We start from the raw sequence: 19,469 nt of genomic DNA, 5'->3' as shown, positions 1-19,469 counted from the left end.
TTGAATTGCCCTAGAGGCACCAATTCAATAGTGGAAAAACAAATCAATGAATGTGTCAATACAAGGCATTTTTTAACATTGTGCAAATATTTCCCCTCAACATGTCCTGGCCTCCCGTTATTGCTTCAAGGGGTTTGTGTCTCTTTCCTGGTCTGATCCAGCTGATGTGCAGTCATGCCTGAGACTCTTCTCCCCATCCAGCTATGAGCCCTCCAGCCAGAGTAGAGCGCAGTCTGTAGCTAGTGTTGGCAGTACAAAGAGTGCCCAGAGTTCAAACGCCTCTCACACACATCCTCCAACTGCATATACAGAGTGTTTCAACAGGCTGGTGTCGTAATACGTATTCTTAAAGTACATTTATCTTGGACTCACTCTTTCTCTACCTCCCCTATTTCTTTTCTTTTTCACTTTCTCACTCACCTCCTTTCCCTCCCCCTCAAACGGTTCATTCCTCTTCCTGTCTGGCCTTCATTCTTCCTCGTTCTGTCACATGCTCTCTCTCCCTCCCTCTCCCTTTTCTCATAGTCCTCCAACCCACCCAATAATCAATCAATCAAATATATTTATATAGCCCTTCTTACATCAGCTGATATCTCAAAGTGCTGTACAGAAACCCAGCCTAAAACCGCAAACAGCAAGCAATGCAGATGTAGAAGCACGGTGGCTAGGAAAAACTCCCTAGAAAGGCCAGAACCCAGGTAGAAACCTAGAGAGGAACCAGGCTATGAGGGGTGGCCAGTCCTCTTCTGGCTGTGCCGGGTGGAGATAATAACAGAACAGGGCCAAGATGTTCAAATGTTCATAAATGACTAGCATGGTCAAAAAAATTATAATCACAGTAGTTGTCGAGGGTGCAGCAAGTCAGCACCTCAGGAGTAAATGTCAGTTGGCTTTTCATAGCCGATCATTCAGAGTATCTCTACCACTCCTGCTGTCTCTAGAGAGTTGAAAACAGCAGGTCTGGGACAGGTAGCACGTCCGGTGAACAGGTCAGGGTTCCATAGCCGCAGGCAGAACAGTTGAAACTGGAGCAGCAGCACGGCCATGTGCACTCGGGACAGCAAGGAGTCATCATGCCAGGTAGTCCTGAGGAATGGTCCTAGGGCTCACGTCCTCCGAGAGAGAGAGAGAAAGAAAGAATTAGAGAGAGCATACTTAAATTCACACAGGACACCAGATAAGACAGGAGAAATACCCCAGATATAACAGGCTGACCCTAGCCCCCCCGACACACAAACTACTGTAGCATAAATACTGGAGGCTGAGACAGGAGGGGTCAGGAGACACTGTGGCCCCATTCGATGATACCCCCGGACAGGGCCAAACAGGCAGGATATAACCCCCACCCACTTTATCATCCTCCCAGGCCTGTACTGGTCCCATGTGTCTCCAGCACCTCCCTCCATGTCTTGTTTTCATTCTCTCTGTTGAACCATGGACTCTGCCTGGTGCGATTCCACAGTATCAGATCTGATCACATCTGTGCCTGTTTATTTTCCTCATGACTGTAGCCTATTGCTTTGTGCTGTTTGAAGCCTCTCCTCGCTGTTCTCCTGGAACTCTTTCCAGAGATTGACCCCATGGTGGCTGGTTGCTTAGTGGGTATCACTCAGCTCTGTGGCTTCGCCCTGGAACAGCTTACCCTGCAGCCGACCCTAGTGAGGCTGGGCCTGGAGCAAACACACATATGCCGGCCTCAGGATACTACTATAGTAATATGACTAATATACTCTCTGTGGCCAATTTATTAGGTACACCATTCACAAAAATGGTTTGCTCCTACAGACAGTCACGTGGCCGTAGCTTGCTATATAAAACAGGCATCGAGGCATTCGGTTACTGTTCGATTGAACATTAGAATGGGCAAAACAAGTGACCTGAGCTACTTTGAGCGAGGTATGATCGTCGGTGCCAGGTGCGCCGGTTCCAGTATCTCAGAAACCGCCGGCCTACTGGGCTTTTCAAACACGACAGTGTCCAGGGTTTACCGAGAATGGTGAGACAAACAAAAACCACCCAGTCAGCGGCAGTCCTGTGGGCCAAAACAGCTCGTTGGTGAGAGAAGTCGAAGGAGAATGGCAAGAATCGTGCAAGCTAACAGGAGGGCCACAAACAGACAAATAACGACGCAGTACAACAGTGGTGTGCAGAACGGCATCTCGGAACGCACAACTCGTCGGTCCTTGTCACGGATGGGTTTTGCAGCAGATGACCACACCGGGTTCCACTCCTATCAGCTAAAAACAAGAAGTGTCTCCAGTGGGCACGCGATCCCCAACACTGGACAATTTGAGGAGTGGAGAAACATTGCCTGGTCTGACGAGTTCCTGTTACGTCACGGCAAGATTTGGCGTAAGCAGCATGAGTCCATGGCCCCATCCTGCCTGGTGTCAACGGTTCAGGCTAGTGGTGGTGGTGTAATGGTGTGGGGAGTTTTTTTCCCCTTGCACACGTTAGGTCCCTTGATACCAATTGAGCAACGTTTGAAAGCCACAGCATATCTGAACATTGTTGCTGACCAGGTGCATCCGTTCATTGCTACAGGGGGTCCGAACCAGTACTAGATGGGTGTATCTGATAAACTGGCCACTGAATATATATATATATTTGACTAGAGCACAATAATAATAATAAAGTATTTAACCACAATTATAAACCGGGTGGTTCCAGCCCTGAGTTCTTATTGGCTGAAAGCCGTGGTATATCAGACCGTATACCATGGGTATGAAAACAGATGTATTTTTACTGTTCTAATTGCATTGGTAACCAGTTTATAATAGCAATAAGGCACCTTGGGGGTTTAACGTATATGGCCAATATACCCCGGCTAAGGGCTGTATCCAGGCACTCCGCGTTGCTTCATGCCTAAGAACAGCCCTTAGCCATATAGCACACTTCCTCGGGCCTTATTGCATAATGAGACCTCACCTTTGGTGGTCTTGGCTAGTCAGTCACGTTACACAACTACCAAAAGCCCGCCTTACCACTGCAGATACCTCTGTCCGGGCTGAGGGGGCACCTGGCACCTGTCCTCCCCAGACACTGTAAATGTGGCACGGGATGGTCGTTTGGGTCATGGGTGTGCCTGTGATTCTGCCTGGCTGGCTGGCCAACATTGACCTGGTTCCTCTCTAGGCTACAGTCAACTAGCCATGCCCAGCTCCATTGAGAGGTGACAGTGTGTTGGGTTAGCATCTATTATTTACATCTCATTAGCCTCGCAATCACTGAACATGCATAATAATGTCTATATTATGTGCTGGGGTGCTGTGCAGTGCGGCAAGGTTAATACCGTTAATGCAGACTTCAGTAGGTTGCAGGGAGAGAGAAGGCTAGTATTCACTACTATGCAGAATTGGTGGTGCGCCACGACTTTGATCTCTGCCCTGTCTCACCCCGGATGCGGGAATGGCCCAGCCCAATCCTGCTTCAGTCATTACTGGTGGTATAGAAAAGGATGAATCCGATGTATTCATTTCATGCACTAATGTGGACAATTAGGCCTGGCTATGAGGCATTGCCTTAGCCGCATTGGAGAGAGATCCACACGGTTGCTCTCTTGTCGGTGATCAAGATGAATGGTCTTCCTGACTACAGTCAATAATATTTTCCTGTAATCTGTTTAAACATCTCCTCCCTCTGCTCTGTGATCCGTGTGTGTTACTGTTCGGCAGGAAATGTAGGCTAACCAGTTTTCTAGAACGGTAGCTCATTCATCATGCTTTGCTGATAATCCTTAGCCTGGCATCCAAACTGTTTTCCCTGCGTTCCCCTGTTCACTACAATGGTGGGCACAGCGTTCAGTCTGGTTTAACCAGGTTAGGTAATCCTAGTGCCGGGCCAGAATGCTGCTATAGGGCAGGCAGTTTACCCTGTACCCTGCTAGAAATCTGTGGTTCTCCCTCCCTGTCTTTCTTGCATAACCATCATCTCTCGCTCACATGTTAGCTAATGCTATGCATGCAGCTGTGAGCACTGTGCACGCAGGCCTGCCTTTTAATGGCTCTGCGTGGTCAAGCCGTCATCTGAAGTGGCCATACAACATTTACTGCGACGCAGCCTCCGCAGACGTCAGGGCTTTCATACTTCTCGTGCTTAGTTGAGCAGAGCAGAGCTATTGTGGAGGTAGTTGTCAAGGAAGTGAGTTTGTGTTCACACAGGGCGTACCGCCCCCACCTACCGCCAACCAATCATGTCAATGCGGAGCTATACGAAGGCCTCCGCGTTGTTACAACATTTTGAGAGGCGTGCGGCGACGCGGTACGGAGATTGATTTGGCCTCTGCGTGCGTCCGGAGGCTCCGCAATTACATCACACCCTCCGTACGAAGCCGCCAACCAAATTTTCGGATCAAGCGTGAATAGGCTTTTAGAGCGACGTATGGTCATTTGAGGAAACGAGTTGATTTGCGGAGCGTAACATCCGTTCACGTTCTCTGCAATAACAACATTCTCCTCAATGTTGTGGTGGATGGACGTCAGCATTCTGAATGGAACTCATTCATAATCCTGTGGTTGCTCATGCATTCATTTGAATGTACGAACAGTGATCATGCATGTCAAATTAAATCAAATTTTATTTGTCACATACATATGGTTAGCAGATGTTAATGCGAGTGTAGCGAAATGTTTGTGCTTCTAGTTCCGACAATGCAGTAATAACCAACGAGTAATCTAACCTAACAATTCCACAACTACTACCTTATACACACAAGTGTAAAGGGATAAAATAATATGTACATAAAGATATGAATGAGTGATGTCAGCCTCCCTTTTTTTATTCATATTCCGAAATGGAGATGATCAATTGTCGCGTTCTTCGTTCTTGGCATTCTATCTCCTATTGATAACCAACACAGTTAGTTACTCTCCTGGAATGTGTCATCAGTCAGCCAGTGTGTCTGATCGCACAGGGCTAAAGCCTTGATTAAGACTGTTGGATCAATGCCTTGTTTACTGACCCTGGGTCCTCTCCTCCTGCCCTATGAAACCTCTTAGACCCAGATGCCATGGTCGTGTGTGCGTCGGCTGTCGCAGAGAAGTTTGCTCCGGACACTCGTAAGGTCAGGAGGCACATGTCCAAGCAGTCCGTGTCCGTCACGCACTAGCATGACGATCTGGCGTAAGGACTAAGTCGGATGGCCAAGTTTGAAATCAGTTTCCTGATGCCCCTCGTTGACCTTTTGGTTTGAACTTTGATTAAAACATGTAACGGATTCAAATAATATTTTTTTTTGTAAGAAATGAAGCCACAACTTTGATATGTGATCCCTCACTGCTGGGCAAGTGGGCGTTGGTTGTTGTAAACTGCCACCATAGAGATCCTGTGCGTCTATTTCTTCTAGTCTACAATATTTTCTATTTCAGCAGCCTTGGTCTCACACAAACAGAATGGGCCCAGTCACTTACACAACGTCTCTATTGTCTGTCCCAGTGGTGGCAGCCCAGGGTCTCTCCTTGGCAGAACCCACTGTCCTGATCCCCCTGATTCTGAGGTAACACCGCCTCAAAATACAGCTCTGCAATCCTCCTTCCTACCATTTCTCCCTGGGTCCACCGGTCTACTATGGATGACCTCAATAGTCCCCCAGCCAAGAGCCATTCAGGGTCACAGAGTTGTTGGCCGTGATAAAGAATCCCCAATCCAATCCAGCCTGTGAACAATTAACAATTAAACAAGTAGAGAGAGGAGAGGAAAAACAAAAGTGGGGAACAATTCTGCATTGTTTCTGAGGCACAGCACATGGGTGACAGTCCGGACCAGTTAGGGCTGGATCGGGGGGGTAAAGCCGCATGGGTAAAGAGAGGGTATAAATGGACCAGGCCCACAACTGCTAGTTTTCCAGACCCACCCCCTCTAGTCCAAACACAGTTTCTCACCTCACAGCAGTCCGAGTCATGTTGTCGAAGAAGAAGGATGAAGACAGTGGAGGTGAACCCAGTAGGAGAAAGGTAAGACAGGAGGATGGATTAGGCTGGGACTTGACAGGCTTCGGTAGAAGCTGAATGAAATTCAATCTACGTATGTGTACAGGCATTTGTGGATCTCATTGTCTTGGGCCTCATTGCCGGTGACTTTTCCCACTCGTTCTGCATTTATTTGGTTGGCAGACGCAGACTTGTGTCCGAGCACTGTATTGTGGGTGTGTAAGGGAGAAGGAGAGAGAGAGAGAGATGTTTGAGGACTGTGTATATACATTGGGTCAGTACCCTGCATGGTTGTAATGAGAGTGGAATAAATGCCACGTGTGGACCCAGGAAGAGTATCTGCTGCTTCTGCAACAGCTAATGGGGATCCAATTAAAAAGCATTAGCACCAGCCATGCTTCTCCCTCTGAGTGAAGGGGAAGGAATCCATGATGAGGGAACCAAGTGGATACTTTGAAGAAGAAAAAAAAATGACTCTCTATCGTGAGTATGCAAGACCTTTGTCTACCCCGTGACTCAGAATCAATCTGTCTGGTTGGTGGTGTGAAATTTCAGATTGCACAACCATGAGTCACTCCCACTCCCAGTAGTCACGCCGTAGTTCCTGTATAGAGAGGTGAACAGACGCGTCTCGTACTCTGGATGTGCGTCAGACACTCCGTGGGCTTATTTCGGCGTGACTGTGTCCTGTGTCAGCGTTTTGTGCGTGCACACACTCATTCGACTGTTTACGCTTTGCTTTGCACTCTGGAATGAGAAGTTGAGTGTTTGCACGCATTGCAGTGTAGTCCAGGTGGTTGGAAAACCGGATAGGATTAAAGAAAAAAAAAATCTGTTAATGTAGTTAAGATTTTCAATTATTTTGGTGCTTTAAAACTGCTATTTTTATCTTGAAATGTCCCGGGATCATATTTGTAGTGATTTTGAACATATTTGTACAGCGTTAAATAATCATTCAATAATACCGCTCTACGCCACGGAGATTCATATCTTTTTTTACATCCCGTTTTATCACGGTCACATCATTTTATTCGATTTTTCCATTTAAGTTGTGTCCTTGTTGCCGGTTATATGGCACCAGTAAGTAATCCATCAATATTACCAGCAGCGTATTCCATCCTAACCAAAGCTGCCTCCCTGGCTCTGGCCATGTAGGTCTTACATAATGCTACTGCAGATAAATCTGCGATTTTTAACCAGTGGTTGTTCACTGTAAATAGAGTCTCGTGGTGAGCTGACTAGGCTCATTTCACCTTAGGGATGAACTGTTGTGCTAAATCAATCACTAGCCCCTAACCCATGGACACTTGATGCCCCCACACCCCTTTATAGATCTTACAGAACCTGATGTGGAAACTCTGCATAGCCTTGAGTGCTACGGTTATCTCATTGCTTAGGATATGCCCATCTGATACCTTTTAAGATGTACAAGGGGCCCAACAAGGGAAAAAGTCTTATCAGGGAAGGAGTTTTTGTTTTGGACTGGGTGTTGGAGGTTGGACATTGGTGCCTGTGTGGGCGTTGTGGTCTCATTCCTCCCTCTGCCAGCAGATCCAGTTTGCGGACCAAAAACAAGAGTTCAACAAACGTCCCACCAAAATCGGCCGCCGCTCTCTGTCCCGATCCATCTCCCAGTCCTCCACAGACAGCTACGGCTCAGGTACCGAGAATATACACACACACACACACACACACACACACACCTGACACACTCACGAGCCCCCCGACACCCCCTGTGCCTAACTCTAATCACAGCCCAGGTACAGTGTCCAGTATCACACGGTAAGAGTCTATTCCCAGACACGTGGGGGAGCAGGACTGTTCTCCGTAACGTGTAACTGGATTAAGATGAGACGATACAGGCCACAGAGAGCTGCTTGTGTTCTCTCTAGTTTCTAACGCTGTGTTCCACACACACACACACACACCTGACACACTCACGAGCCCCCCGACACCCCCTGTGCCTAACTCTAATCACAGCCCAGGTACAGTGTCCAGTATCACACGGTAAGAGTCTATTCCCAGACACGTGGGGGAGCAGGACTGTTCTCCGTAACGTGTAACTGGATTAAGATGAGACGATACAGGCCACAGAGAGCTGCTTGTGTTCTCTCTAGTTTCTAACGCTGTGTTCCAGTGAATAATAACTTGCAGACACACACACACACCAATGTCCTTGTGAAAATTTGAGATCAGTATTTTTTTTTTCAGGCAGGCAGGCCAGTGTAAATTTTTTTTTATATATGTAAGGTTGGGGTCCATACAAGAGGGGGGGGGGGAGAAAGTCAAAGGGTGAGAGAAAGGTAGAGGAGAGGCAACGTTCCCACTATACTAGTAGTCCTGGTCACCTGGTTGTCACACTCCTGGTTGTTCCCAGGGCTCCTAGAGGCCCCTTTTCAAGAGAGAGGGAGAAAAAAAGGGAAGGGAGAGAGAGGAGAGGTGACATTTTCCACTGAAGCGTTGGGAATGGCTCTGTAGTAGGACGAGGAGGGGCCTGTCAGCCCTGCGTGTCATAAAAAGGGTGTGACCCTTGCTTTACAACCAGAGTTAATCTGGTAGGGAGACATGTTTGTCAGGAGAGAAGTGTGAAATGCCATGTCCCTGGTGTGACTCTGGCCTCTCATTCTGCCACTTGTGAAGAGATGTCACTCTCAGCCTACCTGGCTGTCCCTCGTCTTTTTGAATGTCACGCACAGACACTCACCGGCCGCTTCGCCCAAATGCCTCAAAAGTCCTCTCTCCCTCCTTTCTTCTTTGTCCTCTCACTGTACCTCATTGCATTCTGTCCCCCCCCACTCTCAACCCTTTCTCTTTCTCTCTCCCTCTCTTTCCTGATCCCCTGTACTGTAACCCTCAGCTCTGTGGTTGCTGTAATTATTCCCACAGAAAGAAAGAGGGAACAGAGTCAGAGTCCCGACGGTCCCCCCTGACCCTTCTCTCTCTCTTTTTTCCCCCTCTCTTTCTCTCTCTCTCTCTCTCTCTCTCACGTGCTCTCTGTCCCAGCCTCATTGTCCCAGCCTCATTGTCCCAGCCCTGGGGCTTGAGCGCACACACACTGCGGGAGAGCTGTAATTCGGCTTAAGGCCTCCGCATGCTTCCCATCCGAAACAGTTCGTAGATATATTATGATGACATTTTGTTTTGTATTGGTCTTCAGCATAGTTTTTTTTTCTTTCTTCTTTTCGTTTGTTCGCGCGCACGACGTCGGTGATTGGTCGACCGCAGGGATTCTTCAATTGAGTGTTTGTTGTCATTCGACGAGATACGACTCGTTTTCATGCACATTTTTTCACTTGAGAAATACTGCATCTAACCAAAAGTTAATGTCAACCTGCGTGACTAAGATCTCCTCGGCAAAAACGGCAAAATGAACGACAGATGTCTTGAATTATCTTAAATGAATTCAGACTATTTTGAGGAAGTGTACACTGGCTATGGCGTCTCAAGATGGACAAACAGTACCATTGCCGCTTTTTTTCCTTGTTTTTCAAGCCAAGGTCTTTTTAAGGGAGTAATGCGAGGCACAGATGTTCACTTCACCTAGCCAAGTTCTACTAGGATCAAACCGAACCTAGTATGTAGACGCCCATGCTGAGCAGGTGTATTCTGCCCTGGGGCTCAGTCCCGAGATATAGCTCATAATGTGAGCTATGCAGTTGTTTTGGACGTCAGAGTAGATTGTGGCCTAGTGTGTGGTCCTGTCACGTATGTTTTTAGTTTAACGTCTATATCCTGAGGTCATGGTGAATGTGCAGTATAATGTGTGGGTGTGCGTGCAGCTCGTGTGCTGCTGTTGAGTGTGCGTAGACATGTTGCGCGCTCGTGTCCTGTCATCTGACCCCTCTCTCTGCCCTGCTCTCTCTTTCAGCTGCGTCGTACACGGACAGCTCTGACGACGAGACCTCTCCTCGGGACAAGCAGCAGAAGAACTCCAAGGGCAACGGAGACTTCTGCATCAAGAACATCAAGCAGGCCGACTTCGGACGCAGGGAGATCGAGATCGCGGAGCAAGGTGGGCTAGGGCTAGGGACGAGGTGTGTGCATACAAGTGTGTGAGAGACCGATCGAGAGAGACTGATTCTCTGATGGTGTGATTGCGTGTGTGATTGTGTTGGGTGTGTGTGTGCCATGCTGACAGCCCATCTCCTCCAGGGCTGTGTGCTCAGTGGCCGTATGTTCCCAGCCTGTGAGATAAACAGCAGGGGGGGGTGCCTGCCTCTCCCACTAAATACCCAATTGAGCACACCGTGATGGGACACTCCATCCTCTGCTGAAACCCAACAGGACACACCACTGACCACTCACAGTTCCACGTGTCTGTACTGCACCACTGACCACTCACAGTCCCACGTGTCTGTACTGCTTATCATACATTGCCTTGTCTACTACTCAACACACAACCCCAGCGCTGTCTGTACAGCTGACCCCACGTAACTCCCAATTATGTTACTACAGACAGACCATAGCCAGAGCTGCAATGGCTCCGACTCTGTCTGTACAGCTGACCCCAGATAGCCCTAACGCAGTCTGTACTGCGGGCTACAACACTTTGAACTTTTATAAGTCGCTATACAGCTGACCTCTCAGGCCTGGCTCGGTAGGCCGTATCACACACGGCCCGAGCTCTGTACGTCTAGGTGACAGGGCAACAGAAACCAGAGGGGAAAGATTCCACCGTCTGGGAGGGTTCCCAAAGCACGTTGGCCAGCTAACTTTGATTTACCCACGTTTAACCACTTGAATTACATTTTTTGATAAAGATTTTTATTTGACATTTTTAAAGATTATACGGAGAAGGATGCCTTGAAGTTTTGAAACAGGACCGATGGTTTTGTAGTAATGTTGTTGTAACGTTGGGTCTAAAATAACTTGTCGGTTGCGTTGTCTCCTCACAGAGATGCCAGCCCTCATGGCCCTGAGGAAGAGAGCCCAGGGAGAGAAGCCTCTGGCTGGAGCCAAAGTAGTGGGCTGCACCCACATCACAGCTCAGACAGCCGTGAGTTACACACACACACACACCCACACGCCACCATCCACCGCTCAGTCCACTCAGTCTGCCGCTTCTGCTCAGAAAACCACGACTCACAGATACATTCATACTGACTGTTACGAGTCTTAAGCCAGCTTTACACTTCTTTCAGCGGCAGGACTTTGCTTTGAACACGAACGTCTCCGTTGGCTGTGTCCTTAACTGAGCGCGCGGTCTGGTCTGTGTGTGTCGCGCAGGTGTTGATGGAGACGCTGACTGCCCTGGGGGCTCAGTGCAGGTGGGCTGCCTGTAACATCTACTCCACTCAGAATGAGGTGGCAGCGGCTCTGGCCGAGGGAGGTGAGTGTGAACCGGGCCGCTTCATTTGAGCGTCTTTCTCTTTTCACGACCGCTGGTTCTCTCAGTGCCCATCATATCTCTCTCAGGGTTCTCTGTGTTCGCGTGGAAGGGCGAGTCGGAGGACGACTTCTGGTGGTGCATCGACCGCTGCGTCAACCTGGAGGGCTGGCAGCCCAACATGGTACGTGTCTGTCCCCCCCCGTCAAAACGCCATCTCTCAGTAGCGGACTTTGTTGCGGTGTGAGTGGCGTCGCCCTTTAACCCGATCAGTTAGAGACGCGCGTTGTGTGTCCCGTTCCAGATCCTGGATGACGGCGGAGACCTGACCCACTGGATCTATAAGAAATACCCCAACATGTTCAAGAAGATCAAGGGCATCGTGGAGGAGAGCGTCACGGGAGTACACCGGTGGGTGGATCACTGCTCACACGCAACTTCATTATACGTTGACTCATTGTCTAGACTGAGAAAACCAGTATTTTTGCCAGTAAGCTTCCCCTTCCTCAGGTGTTTGTTTCGAAGTGGGTGGTCTATCTTCTATGGCCATGTCTCCATCTAGTGGCCATAACGGGTAATGTCAGGTTTTACTGCTTTATAATGATGCCCCCCCCCCCTCTTGTTGCTGCTCTCTGTGTAGGTTGTACCAGCTGTCCAAGGCGGGAAAGCTGTGTGTCCCGGCCATGAATGTCAACGATTCTGTGACCAAGCAGAAGTTTGACAACCTCTACTGCTGCAGGGAATCCATCCTGGACGGGTAGGACAACTCCGGCATGCCCGGTTCAAAGCAGAAAGACCGAGGAAGATTGATTCGTTGTTGTGGGGTGATTTAAACATTTGTCATGCTAAGTGCTCGTGATTTGTGTTTCTTCGCTCTCCCTCCAGTCTGAAGAGGACCACTGATGTAATGTTTGGGGGCAAGCAGGTGGTGGTGTGTGGATATGGCGAGGTAAGTCTGTCTTACCTACTGTGAATTAGTGATGGGGGGGAAAACATCTATAAGTTGCATATCGCTATATTATTTGTGGACGATATTATATTGATATTTGACTCCCAAGTATCGCTAAAATAATAATACAATAATGTTTTTGCTACTGCAGGTAGCATTAGCTGTACCTGCACCAAAACTCTGCTGTTTTTCTCCTTTTTTAATGGAGTGTTTTCAGCACGTTTATTACCCTGACTGATCAAAACTAGCTTTCTCATGCTCTCTCGTCTCTCTGCAGCAGACATTTGGGGAGCAATATGTTTGGAATATCGTAATACGTATAGAATCGGCACCTAAGTATCGTGTTAACGTTGTATCATGAGGTCCCTGGCAATTCCCAGCCCTACTGTATATGGTACACTTCTCATTTTTGAACCCTTATTTTACCAGGTACGTTGACTGAGAACACGTTCTCATTTACAGCAACGACCTGGGGAAGAGTTACAGGGGAGAGGAGGGTGATGAATGAGCCAAACGGAAGCTGGGGATGATTAGGTGGCCGTGATGGTATGAGGGCCAGATTGAGAATTTTATCCAGGACACCACGGTTAACACCCTTACTCTTACGATAAGCGCCATGGGATCTTTAATGACCTCAGAGTCAGGACGCCCGTTTAACAGCCCATCTGGAAGACGGGTCCCTACACAGGGAAATGTCCCCAATGCATCCTACTGGCCCTTCAGCACCACTTCCGGCAGCATCTGGTCTCCCATCCACGGACCGACCATGACCAATCCTGCTTAGCTTCAGAGGAAATCCAGCAGTGGGACGCAGGATGGGATGCTGCTGGTGTTCTGAACACCTTATTATATCAAAATGGACCACCAGAGGAAACTATTTACCTTCCAAGTCTATAGTAGAGCCTCCATCAGTCCTATACCCATGTGTGTTTTTTATTTGTGTATCCATAGGTGGGGAAGGGCTGCTGTGCTGCTCTCAAGGCCATGGGCTCCATCGTGTACGTCACTGAGATCGACCCCATCTGTGCCTTGCAGGCCTGGTAAGTTCAGCCAATCAGAGCCTGGCACATGAACTGATCGGCCAATGTCAGCAGGGTGAACGAGGAAGTAACGCGTTTGTTTCCCGTCCCTGTTCAGCATGGATGGCTTCAGACTGGTGAAGCTGAATGAAGTGATCAGACAAGTGGACATTGTCATCACCTGCACAGGTGAACACCTCTCCCTTGTCCCCTCAGTCAGCACTAGATGGCCACGTTAGAACAGATAAGTGGAAACGGTGTCAAAATTACCAACCAGGTGCAAGTACCTGAGCTGTTTGGCATTTAAGTCAGGGTTAGGGTTTCGTTTTTTTTGTAAAATCGCATTTGTGGTTGAGAACCACTCTACTCCCATCCTTTCCAGCATGGGCATAGCAACAACAACCACCTTCTCCCTACTGCTTTACCGCTCGACTGATTCAGCCTGCGCCACTCTATTCTCACACACACACACACACACACACACACCCAGCAGCCTAGAGGGTGACTAGGTAGTAGGGTATTGACCAGTGATTAATAACCGGTCCATCATGGCCTCCCGGGTGGCGCAGTGGTCTAAGTAGCTGTGCCACCAGAGATTCTGGGTTCGAGCCCAGGCTCTCTCGCAGCCGGCCGCGACCGGGAGGCCCATGGGGAGGCGTACAATTGGCCCAGCGTCGTCCGGGTTAGGGAGGGTTTGGCCGGCAGGGATATCCTTGTCTCATCGCGCACTAGTGACTCCTGTGGCGGGCCGTGCACAGTGCACGCTGACCAGGTCGCCAGGTGTACGGTGTTTTCTCCGACACATTGGTGTGGCTGGCTTCCGGGTTGGATGGGCATTGTGTCAAGAAGCAGTGCGGCTTGGTTGGGTTGTGTTTCGGAGGACGCATGGCTCTCGACCTTTGCCTCTCCCGAGTCCGTACGGGAGTTGCAGCCAGCGATGAGACAAGACTGTAACTACTACCAATTGGATACCACGAAATTGGGGAGAAAAAAGGGGTAAAAAAACAACCGGTCCATCGCCATCTCCAAGGCATTCCTAGTCACCAAACATTTCTGTAAAAAAACTATGAGAAATCCTTGCATTCCTATTTTTCATTTTGAGCTGTTGGTGGTAGGTGCACTTGATTCAGCAGACCTAGTGCCGGGAAGGCAAAATTGTTCCCATTCTGAACCATTTCATGTGTCTGAAAGTAGAACTCTGCCTACCCGGCAGGCCCAGAGAGCAAATCAAATAGCCAGCGGTAGGCCTATAGGTGCAATCAGATGGCTCAGATCACCTTGTCTGTGCAGTTTCCTGGAGCCATAGACTGTAAAAAGAAGCCTTTCGAAACGTTTTCAACCATGACTGGAGAGCGACACAACGAATACAGCAAAGAGCTGTATGTTTTAAGATGTTATTCAACCCTGTCAACACTTTGCCCATTTTATGGATTATAAAAGTTTCCGTTCTTCCTACTTCCACTCATGCTGCAACCAGCACTGCAGCTTTAATAAATGAGTAGCAAAGTGTTCCGATAAGCTTGCGTTGTTGTTATTAGCGGCTTGTCTTTTTTAATATCGAGGAATATTTCACTTTCTCTGGTCATAGGAGTAACGACATAAATTGGTGCACGAGGCAGATATAATGCAGTGCGACTTGAGTTGCGTCGTCGACTGTCCCCTTTTCTCAGAGGAGGGAAAGAGGAGGGATGGGGAATCGGGTGAGAGGCACCCTCACCGCTGCTCTCTCCCCTCAGACTGACCATCAGATGCACGCAGGCCATCAGTCCAGTTCTGTTCCTAACAAGTAGTACAACCAATGATCTATTACCAGTGTGGCCATACACCTACAATTTGTAAATATCATTTCAAAATGGTCTGAGAAGAACCGCATTGGCAGGGCAATTCAAGATTTGCCAATATGCGGTGATAATATATTCGGCCTATAACCCACTCCACAGATCTCATTACTACAGAACTGTTTTTAATTGGTTAATGTTGCGTAGGCTTACATTTTGAAGTCATATTTAAAAAAAAAAATAATAATAATACTGGCTTGCATTTTGACTCAGTGATCTTGACTCAGAAGAGGTTGGTGACCACTGGTGTAGACATTACAGAAGTCGTCTCAATCAGTCCGACCTGGCAGCCATGCGTGTAGCCAGTCCGTTCAGATCGAGTGAAGAGTTCATTGCGACAAACTGCATGCCTCCCTAGTCAATTAAGCACGAAGCGTATTGACAAGCTGCAGTCCTCATCCGCGTTAATTGAAAAGGGACAGACAACCTTAATCACTCACGCGAATGTGCATGAGTGTGCACACAAGACATGCACGTGCACACTCAGACTTAGTGGGATGCAATGCAATTTAGACACTTATTCATACAGTAGGTGTATGTGGAGAGTGGATGTGGAGCTCTATGGTGCATTTTGAGTAGATTTGTTAAAATATATATATATATTTTTTAAATCTAGCACAGGAGATTTATTCCAAGCATAATTTGTGTAGCGTATACAGCAACATAATTCCTTTTTGAAGTGAATTTAACATCATTCGGCATGTATCGACCCAGCAAGAGTTATTGGTAGTGTTCACCGCTCTCCTCTGCCCACTTGTGAATTTCTCTGACGTTTCAGTGTACAGTAGTGAACATGATGAGGGTCATATTGATGGTATGTTTACGATGTTCCCTCTCCTCCAGGAAATAAGAACGTGGTGGTGAGAGAGTACTTGGACCGTATGAAGAACGGCTGTATCGTCTGTAACATGGGACACTCAAACACCGAGATCGACGTGGTGAGTCAAGTGTGTGTGTGTGCATATTGGTGGGGGGTTGAATGTACGTGGGTGTGTTATTGTGACTGTGACAGCTTAACTGATCGTGTGGGTGGAAGACACTGCCGTCACCAATGCTTGTCACATTATTGTCACTGTGGGGGAAGCTGTGATACAACAACGGTCCCTGACCTGACGTTGTCATAGTTACGGGTTGGCTTGCTGTGGCCTATGCCTGTCGGTTATCACTGTTACGGTGACATCCCAGGGTCATAATGAACACATTTTAGAGACTGTTGTCATCAGGGCCTGAAACTAACTTTTTGGTCCACCTTTTTTTGATATAAAAATCTACCAGACACTCAGATTTTTGTACCAGATAAAATATTTTTTCATCATAATAATTTTTTCAAAACGGATGAGCATGTTTTTTGTAATGTTTCCAAAACAATACATGTATTACTAGTAAGAAATGAAGTGGTATATCACTCAATGTTATTTCACTTTTAACCAAAATATCTCAGATGAGATAAAAATGTTCAGCTGCCCCTTTAAGGGCGGGAGGTTACCGTGGCAATGAGGGTACTGCGCCTCTGGAGTCGTCAGTGACAGCTTTCCTGTGATATAGAGAATCTGACTAGTAGCCGATGTCTTTGCTAGTAGTTGAAGCGAACTCAAACATTGAAAAACAACCTAGCTTGTGAACAAAACAATGTAAATAGCCAAGAAACACAAGGACAAACTCTCACTTTATACTTTCAAGTAAATTAAACCAACTTTGGCTTCCCGAGTGGCTCAGCATCATCTGGGTTAGAGGGTTTGACCGGCCGGGATTTCCTTGTCCCATCGCGCACTAGCGACTCCTTGTGGCGTGCCGGGCGCCTGCAAGCTGACCTCAGTCGACCAGCTGGACGGTGTTTCCTCCGAACACATTGGTGCGGCTGGCTTTTGGGTTAAGCGAGCAGTGTGTCAAGAAGCAGTGCACGGCTTGGCAGAGTTGTGTTTTGGAGGACACACGGCTCTCGACCTTCGCCTCTCCCGAGTCCGTAGGGGAGTTGCAGCAATGAGACAAGACTGTAACTACCAATTTGGAAAGCACGAAATTGGGGCGAAAAAGGGCTAACATTATAATTTTTTTTACAATTAGACCACCTTTTATACTTGTTGCACCGGTTCTAAAATGAGTCTTCAGCACCGTGCACACAGCTCCCCAGCCAGGCGGTGTTCCTGCACGTTTCGCCAGGTGGGATATTATTATAGGATTTGTAGTTCTTTGTGTGATTAGCTACCAGCTATGAAACAAAACGACAGAAATACTTTGCAAACAGCCACTGCAACATTTGTTTAGCTATACATGAGCTCATACTAGACTTCTAACATAATTTTTATTCGCAAATGGGAGTGAAATGCTTGTGGGGCCCTGACCACCCGTCGACGTGGCTGGTGAAATGGACATCTTACCCACCAATACCAAAATCGACCCGCGGGTGTTCGTTTTAGGCCCTGGTTGTCATAGTAAAGCTGTTCTCATAGTAACTGTTTCCTGTCCGTTTGTTGTCCTCTCCTCCAGGCTAGCCTGCGGACCCCGGAGCTGACCTGGGAGAGAGTGAGGTCACAGGTGGACCACGTCATCTGGCCCGACGGCAAGAGGATAGTGTTGCTGGCTGAGGTGATCTATTATCACCCTCATCACATTAGTACAAGGCTCTCCATGACGACTGCCTCAAATCAATCCTCTCAACTTCTGAATAACTGGGCAGAATAGATCCAAATGATCCATAGTCTCTCTCTCTCTCTCTCTCTCTCTCTCTCTGTCTCTCTCTCTCTCTCTCTGTCTCTCTCTCACATAGCAAAGAGAGGCTCTCTCTGTGTGTGTGTGTGTGTACAGCACTCTCTCTCTCATAGCAAAGAGAGGCACTCTGTCGGTCTGTGCAGCAGTCTCTTGACAGAATGAAACCAGGTAGAAAGACAGGCTGGCCAGGTGCTTCAGTGTGTCTGTCTGTTTGATCTCCTCCAGGCTTTAATCTGCTGTTTGTTTGCCCCTCTCACTCTTCCCTCTTTTTGACTCTATTCTCTCCATCTTCACTCCTGGACTCTCTCACTTCTCCTCTGCTGTCTCGATCTGAGAGGCTTTCTCCAAGAGAAGTGTCTGTTTTGTTAGTTTGGTTCTGCAGAGCTCATCTGTAGTCTGTGTTCTGTTCTGCTGACGCACTCCACTCTCTACAGAACAGGGAAGTGTGGGCTGACTCAGTTCCACCAGGCAGTGTGTGCATACTGCATAAAGTAACGGTACGCCCTGTTATACTGTTACTGGTACTCGCAGCAAACAGGGAATTGAAACGGAAGCTGCACCACCAAAGCTTAATTTCTACATACTAACACGACACGTTGCAGCTCTCTGGGAAACGAGAACATTGTTGCAGGCTTTCTGTGTCACTAAGGAGGGTATGATAGCGGTAGTAAATGCAGATCAGTTCCTCCTCCTTTGTGAACGCTGCCTCGTTAGCAGTCTGAGCTCAGGAACAGTACCAGTCCCTTTTTCTCTCTCTGTTTACATGTCTGTCTGCACCACATCCCAGACAACTTCTGTTATTCTGACCTTGGACTCGGCAACACTTTTTCTGATATTTGATGTCAATGTGAAACACACACACAGTATCTTATCATTGACATGGAGGTGTAGAATCTCTCATTCTGTGTGCTGTTAACTGGTTGTTAACCCAATGTGTCTCCATCTGTCCTCAGGGTCGTCTGCTGAACCTCAGCTGCTCTACGGTCCCCACCTTTGTCCTGTCCATCACCGCCACAACCCAGGTACTGTGTGTGCCTGTGAGCGTTTGGGATTTGTGAGTGGGGTGGATCAGCGCCGGGGTGTGTGTGTGTGTGCGCCACTTCGTACAGTAATCGTAGAGATTAGGGTCTCGTGCATTGCTCTGCCGCTGGCACCAGGCCGTGTGCGTCGTGAGAGCGACCGTGGGGTTGCCATTGGTAACCGACGTGTGTGGGATTGACATCCGGGTCTTGTCTCATACCTCAGGCCCTGGCTCTGATAGAGCTGTACAACGCCCCGGAGGGACGCTACAAACAGGATGTCTACCTGCTGCCCAAGAAGATGGGTAAGAGACCGTGCTCTATGTCCACACACACACACACATACATACCCCTTCATCCCTCCTCTGTCCTCGGTCTCACGCGCATACACACTCCCTAATCCTTATTCGCTCAGGTCTCAGCCGAGGCAGCCGGTAGTGACCTGACAGCACCCGTCCGCCTGTCTGAACCTCTGACAAAACCCTTTTAGGAGAAAACATTGAGTTGAAAGGGGATCAGCCAGAATGCACAACAAAGACTCAACTCAGCAAAGAGAAGCACTAGATATCCAGGATGGGGATAAAGATAGTATGAACTCCTCCCCTGCAGCCATGTCTTGGATTGGGTTATAGATGTTCTATGTCATGATACGAAACGAACACGGGGTGTTTGTGTATCAGGG

General features: G+C 48.2%; 1 protein-coding gene across 3 annotated transcripts in view; it reads left to right on the top strand.

Moving 5' to 3' along the window:
- The window catches only part of LOC111951412 (putative adenosylhomocysteinase 3), a 40,736-nt gene that overhangs the window by 19,296 nt on the left and 1,971 nt on the right, over window positions 1-19,469 (top strand). For 2 of the 3 annotated variants that reach the window (XM_023969481.2, XM_023969483.2), the window contains exons 2-15: window positions 7,479-7,587; window positions 9,796-9,939; window positions 10,823-10,923; window positions 11,154-11,256; window positions 11,343-11,437; window positions 11,558-11,664; window positions 11,894-12,010; window positions 12,139-12,202; window positions 13,154-13,242; window positions 13,340-13,410; window positions 15,903-15,997; window positions 17,547-17,645; window positions 18,722-18,790; window positions 19,014-19,092. In XM_023969481.2, coding sequence (XP_023825249.1) covers window positions 7,479-7,587; window positions 9,796-9,939; window positions 10,823-10,923; window positions 11,154-11,256; window positions 11,343-11,437; window positions 11,558-11,664; window positions 11,894-12,010; window positions 12,139-12,202; window positions 13,154-13,242; window positions 13,340-13,410; window positions 15,903-15,997; window positions 17,547-17,645; window positions 18,722-18,790; window positions 19,014-19,092 — 1,342 coding nt within the window. Of the gene's footprint in view, window positions 1-5,848; window positions 5,952-7,478; window positions 7,588-9,795; window positions 9,940-10,822; window positions 10,924-11,153; window positions 11,257-11,342; window positions 11,438-11,557; window positions 11,665-11,893; window positions 12,011-12,138; window positions 12,203-13,153; window positions 13,243-13,339; window positions 13,411-15,902; window positions 15,998-17,546; window positions 17,646-18,721; window positions 18,791-19,013; window positions 19,093-19,469 lie in introns of those variants that run through there. The other variant, XM_023969484.2, reaches the window with a different exon arrangement.

This window comes from Salvelinus sp. IW2-2015, linkage group LG24 (genome assembly GCF_002910315.2).
Source record: "Salvelinus sp. IW2-2015 linkage group LG24, ASM291031v2, whole genome shotgun sequence".
Taxonomy (NCBI): Eukaryota; Metazoa; Chordata; class Actinopteri; order Salmoniformes; family Salmonidae; genus Salvelinus; species Salvelinus sp. IW2-2015.
Note: the sequence above shows the minus strand (reverse complement) of the source record. Positions and strands in the feature narration are given on the sequence as shown.